This window comes from Pestalotiopsis fici, assembly GCF_000516985.1.
Source record: "Pestalotiopsis fici W106-1 unplaced genomic scaffold PFICI_Scf_1, whole genome shotgun sequence".
Lineage (NCBI taxonomy): Eukaryota > Fungi > Ascomycota > Sordariomycetes > Amphisphaeriales > Sporocadaceae > Pestalotiopsis > Pestalotiopsis fici.
Genome location: NW_006917091.1, coordinates 6,148,700 through 6,154,517, shown reverse-complemented (window position 1 = coordinate 6,154,517; position 5,818 = coordinate 6,148,700). Strand labels below are relative to the sequence as shown.

General features: G+C 50.8%; 1 protein-coding gene across 1 annotated transcript; it reads left to right on the top strand.

Moving 5' to 3' along the window:
* Positions 1–1,338: 1,338 nt before the first annotated feature.
* On the top strand, positions 1,339–4,976 carry PFICI_01813 (uncharacterized protein; the record flags this gene model as incomplete). Its single annotated transcript, XM_007830394.1, has 6 exons — positions 1,339–1,402; positions 1,497–1,630; positions 1,700–2,047; positions 2,105–2,171; positions 2,228–3,602; positions 3,650–4,976. 6 exons carry the CDS (start codon positions 1,339–1,341, stop codon positions 4,974–4,976), a joined length of 3,315 nt encoding a protein of 1,104 aa, XP_007828585.1.
* Positions 4,977–5,818: the final 842 nt, after the last annotated feature.

The following is a 5,818-nucleotide window of genomic DNA, read 5'->3' as shown; positions in this document are numbered from 1 at the left end:
GAGCTAAGGTAAAATGCAGGCAGGGACTACCTAGGTACTATTCGGTAGGCGCGTTCAATTTATGTGTACGTTATCTGATATAGAGAGAGAGAGAGAGAGAGAAATAAGGGAAGGCCAGGGCAGTAATCAATCAATTGATGGCTTGGGGGCAGAATTACATACCGAGCTGCTTACTACTTGCAAATTTCTGACCAGTTTACATAGCTGAGGTTTTACCACCTATACTTATGTTTTATTTTTCATGACCATACCTTAACCGTCAGGTGGGTGCCTTGGGTGCCAGTTATGGCGACATGCCAGATTCCCCGGGGGTTGCCTTTCCATCGCTTAAAAGAGGATGCAAGGCCTGGTTCCTGTAAATGTGTGCTCCGTATAAACGTACGTAGGTGAATCATAGAAATAAAAGGGAAGGAGCCATCATTCTCGGTCGCAACTCGTGCTATATGGACGTGCTTTGACATCATCTTTTTGCTCTAGATGTGGCAACTGCTGGAGTTTTGCATTCTTGGGACTTTCGCATCCTCCAGTGACTTTGACTTATTAATCCTCCTCCTGCATGCTGCATCGCACAGGTTACATTGGTTTCTCATTTGCAATAAATACACACACGTCCAACCAAACGAGTGTGAATGGACACGTTCGAGCTGATCCATCACGCCTAGACAAGTTATTCTTTTACCCAGATCTTTGGATAGCTTACGGGCGCACTTATTACGGAATCCTTTCAGAAAAGTCTTGCGTCGCGTCCCCTGGCCGCGTGCTTGTGCTGCATGACACTCACTGCCTGTATCACAAGACCATCGACCGCAAGCAGTCACAGTCATCAACCAACGATAATAGCCACTTTTATTCAGTACTCATATACTCCAGGTCGCCCGATACACGCCTGTGCCGTAGCAGGGTTTGAGGACAAAACAGTCAGCAGTCGCCAGTCACCCACAACTCAAGCGCGGTTCGTTGCAAGTACCATTTATCATTTCGCTTCATGGGCGCAAGGCCCAGGACCTAAATCGGCAGGGTCCCTCCCTAGGTACTCCAGACACAGCGACAGCCAAAGCAGATGGGCGCCGCTAGATCGATTCAACGGACCCCGCTAGAAAGGCACCCTTTGTGCAAGCTCCAAGAAACCTTACAAGATTGGCTGCGCGACGAACGACCCCCCCACGAAGTACATCTATCTCATAGGCAGACGACATCGTGCCGCACGTCACAGATTCCTGCACTCTCCCTCCTCTATGGTAGCCACCCTGTCGGATTGCTGTAATCGGTCGCGACGACGACGGCGAACATATCTACCCCCTTTGCAGCCGTCTCCCTCGCGGGCAGCTCTCTGCGACCATGGGTGTTGTCGGCAGTAAACCCGACGATGGCTCAGCCGTCGCCCTCAGGGATCAGAATCGATGTTGGTCTCCCCTCCCCTCCACTGGTCTTGAAGCCTCTCTTGCGGTCGCAAACTCTCACGAATGTGTCTCGGCTGACCCAGAACCTTTTGCCAGTATCCATCTCCTCTCTTGTCATTTCCAATCCTCGAAAGCGTAGCGCTATCACCATTGTTCCCAATGCATTCCCAGCAACCAAAGTTACTGCCACGCGGACGTCGGGAGATACAGGCCCAGTAGAGTTTATACAGGTTTGTGGCATTATATCCAGGGCGATGCGTTTCAATGTCTCGCACAAATCTCTAACTCCACTGCTGCAGGACACGGAACCCTCCCCTGCGCCAAACTTCTTACTCAAGTTGAACAACGATGACGAACTCGTCTTCACCTTTACATTTATCATTCGACAGGATGCCAGCAGCGGCGCTGCCACAGATGCTCATATCAATGGCTTGACATATGTGTATGCCTCCAACAGCAGAGAGGTCGAGAATCTAGTCACTCGAGAGTTCCACGCCGACCCGAATTTACACAAGAATGCCAACGTCGAATTGGTGGGAGACTTCAATACCGGCGGCAGTCCCTCCGTAAGCTTTGACTGGTCATGGAAATGGAAACCACCAAAACCCTTGGAAGATCGCGGTGGTGGATGGCGGAACGCCTGCAGTGTACGTAACGACTAACGGACTTGATGACCACGAACCTCTGAGCTAACAATACTTCAGTTCGTCGAATACGACCACAGAGCCCACAAGTTGGTTGCTTTGGCAAGTTTTTCCTTCTGGGTTGCCAGTGAGTTACCGCCATCGTCCCTAGATCGTCTTCTCGTATGCTAACCAACGGTTCAGACACTACGACAGTCCTTTCCCAGCCAAGCTCGCCATCCCCGGTCTTTCAATTGGCAGTTCCTCCCAAGATTCGTATCGCCTCAGCGCAGTCTGTTGAGTCGCGTATTAGCGAGGTGGACGAGCCAAGCTCTCCACTGAACCTGCAGCCAGACACTATTCCAATAGCTCCTATAGAATCCAATGTGTCGCAACAGGCCATCAAAGTCGACGTGGTCTGCCCGCGACCTGGAGACGATATGACTGTCAGCGATGACGGTCCCGTTTTCCGCGCCACAATCAAAGCACTGGAGCAGAAGACTGGAAACATGAGAACCCAGATGAAGAGAGTTCTCAAGAAAGCCGAACAGGCGCACGCTGCCCAGATCGAAGCCAATGATGCCTTTGCCAGTTTCGTCGAAAGTCTGCGCGAGGCGTCCAGCACAAATGCCAATGCCGTACAGCCGGCTATCGAGCATTATTTTGACAAGATTTCGCGAGAAATCCTGGCTTACGAACGACTAAACGCCGCAAACCTGCAAAAGACAATCATTGACCCAATCAGCAAGCTGTATACTTATGATATCAAACAGGCCGAAAGCAAGAAGAGAGACTTTGAGGAAGATAGCAAAGATTATTATGCTTACGTTTCTCGATATCTGGGCCAACGTCAGGACTCGGTCAAGGCTAAGAAGCTGGTCGACAGCGACAATAAATACCAGACAAAACGGCGGAATTTTGAGCTCAAACGCTTTGATTATTCCTCCTTCGTACAGGATCTACATGGAGGTCGCAAAGAACAAGAGGTCCTGTCGCATCTGACGAAGTATGCTGATACTCAGGCGCGGAACTTTTTGACCACGGCAAAGAAGATCGATGGCCTGCTACCACAGCTCGAGGCTCTCTCGAATCAGGTACAAGAAGCGGACAAGGAGTTTCAGTATCAACGACGCGAGAGGGAGGAGAAGAGAAGAGTTCTTGAGAAGAGCAACCTTCAGTATAACGAACCAGAAACTGTGGCTTCAGCCACGAGCCCGGCTCCCATTTCAATTGGTTCGACGGCAAACGGAATATCATATGCATCTGATTCCGAAATCGGGCGTGCGGACAGTACCAGCTCTCAGCTGAAAGCTGTTCTCACAGGCAGCTCAGGCACAACAATAACACCAGGAGTTGAGCTTTCAAGGTCGCCCGGAAGCCTAGGCCAGGCCTCGGTCGGCAGTCCGTCACAAGCATCCAAATTTAGGGGCATCCGTGATTTGGAAGAGAGGGATTTCTCTCAGTCTCTCGGGCTTGATAAGAGCACATCACACAGGAAAGAGGGGCTGCTATGGGCACTCAACCGGCCAGGAAGTCATGTAGATCCACGGGCGTTGACGAAGCAGCAGGGTTGGCACAAGTGAGTTACTTTGGCATGCATCAAGGACTGTGACTGACAATTCATAGATTCTGGGTGGTGCTCGATCAAGGAAAACTATCCGAGTACAGCAACTGGAAACAGAAGTTGGATTTGCACATGGATCCGATTGATCTCCGCCTGGCCTCTGTTCGCGAGGCCAGAAATGCCGAGCGGCGGTTTTGTTTTGAAGTAATCACACCGCATTTCAAGCGAGTATATCAGGCTACTTCTGACGAAGATATGAACAATTGGATCATGTCAATTAACAATGCACTGCAAAGCGCAGTCGAAGGACGTGGCATCAGAGATTTGCCGACAACATCGTCTTCATCCACTAGTGATTCAACCACCTTTAAACGAGACATTGGATCCGTTTTGACAGGGAAAAGCACATCACTCAACCACGGCCACGGACATCAAGGAGCTTCAGCGGCTGGCATTCCCACACGACGTATTACTGTTGGCGCCCGACCACCGGCTTCCCAAAGACCCGCAAGCAGTACCTTTGACGACAGTCCGGATAAATTGCTGCAAATGTTGCGAGATCACGACCAAGGGAACCTGTGGTGTGCTGACTGTGGCAGTGGAGCCAAGGTTGAATGGGTCTCTATCAATTTGGCCATTATCCTATGCATCGAGTGCAGTGGAATCCATCGATCTCTAGGCACCCACATCAGCAAGGTCCGCTCTCTAACACTCGACATCACGTCGTTCACACCCGATATCATCGAGCTGCTCCTTCTTGTTGGAAATCGAGTCTCAAATATGGTTTGGGAGGCCAAGTTGGAGGCCGGAATCAAGCCGGGCCCTCAAGCATCGCGAGAGCAGCGACTAAAGTTTATTACGGCCAAGTACGTCGACAGGGCCTATGTTGAACCAATCTCAGCAACTCTATCAAGGTACCCTTCGGCAGACGAAACTCTCCTTGCTGCTATCAAACGCAATGAGATACAGCAGGTTATTTACGCTTTGGCGCTCAAGGCTAATCCAAATGTCCTGGACAAGTCTCGTGGCACGCATGCTGTATTCCTTGCCCTGGCAGCTGCAGACCCGGCTTCGCCATCCCCTTCGACCACGCCTCCGGGACGCAGCGACACGGACGGTCCAATCAAGCCATTTCCAGTCGCTGAGATGTTGATCCAGAATGGAGCAGAGGTGCCTGCTACCATGCCCGCTTTCCCTCTTAGCCACAGCGCCCAGCTGTATATTGAGGCGAAGCGTGGTCGCACCGCCGCCATCGATGCGCCAGGCGTGTCCATGACATCGAGCTTGAGCCCCAGTCCCAGCGAGAGGGGGCGCCGAGACAAGGATCGGTTGCAAAAGCGTATCAGTGCAGGAGGCTACCTGGCGACGTCGCCGATACCCGAACGATAGAGTCGTCGGGCGACGATGTCGAGCTCTCCAGCAGCCTCGCTGGCGGCTGTGCCTTTGCTCGCAGCGCCTTTTCTAGAGTCATCGTCCTCTCCCGAGAGAGGACGCCGGCCGAGGCGCAGATCTAGCATTGGACGATAGAAACGGCGTTTGCAGCTCCCATTTGTACCTGAGAGCCCGACGTGTTCGTCGACGCTATCTGCTTTTTGTCTTCCCGTTCTTCCTCTCTGTCCCGGTGGCGGAAGCATGTCGCCGCCTTCTTCTCCCTGTACAAATTCTTCCACGACTAGTTCGGCTCCTCGACTTGATGTTTTCTTCAGCTTTAGTGATGGGTTGGGCTGGGAATCATCATCCATGACATTGCGTGCACGGCATAATTTGGGCGCGGCGTCGGGGGTATTTTGAATGACGGGAGGTTATCTAGTTATATATGGAGTGCATGGATAGGACAATAATCGTAATCAGTGTACGATTCAAGAGGGATGAAATGAATTCTTTTTCCCTTGCTCTCAGTTACCAATCAGGGCCCGTGTAATTGCACTGCTTGATTTATTGTGTTCTGTTCTGATTGCTGCTACTGCTAAGTGCAAGGCCGAAGAGAAACAAGGCAACTACTTGGATGCTCGAGAATTTGGGCATAGTAATCCAGACCAGGACTGAGAAAATGCTTGGATATATATATACTCTATGTGAGCACCCAGTTGTATATGACTTGGATTTATTGATGGTTTGGAAGTTGGTCAATGATTATCGTATGTATTATTTATACACGTTTTCGCTTTGCTTTGTCTACTAGGTAATTGTCGAAAGACCATCCAAATCGTTTCGGGGACTTAGTTTTTTTT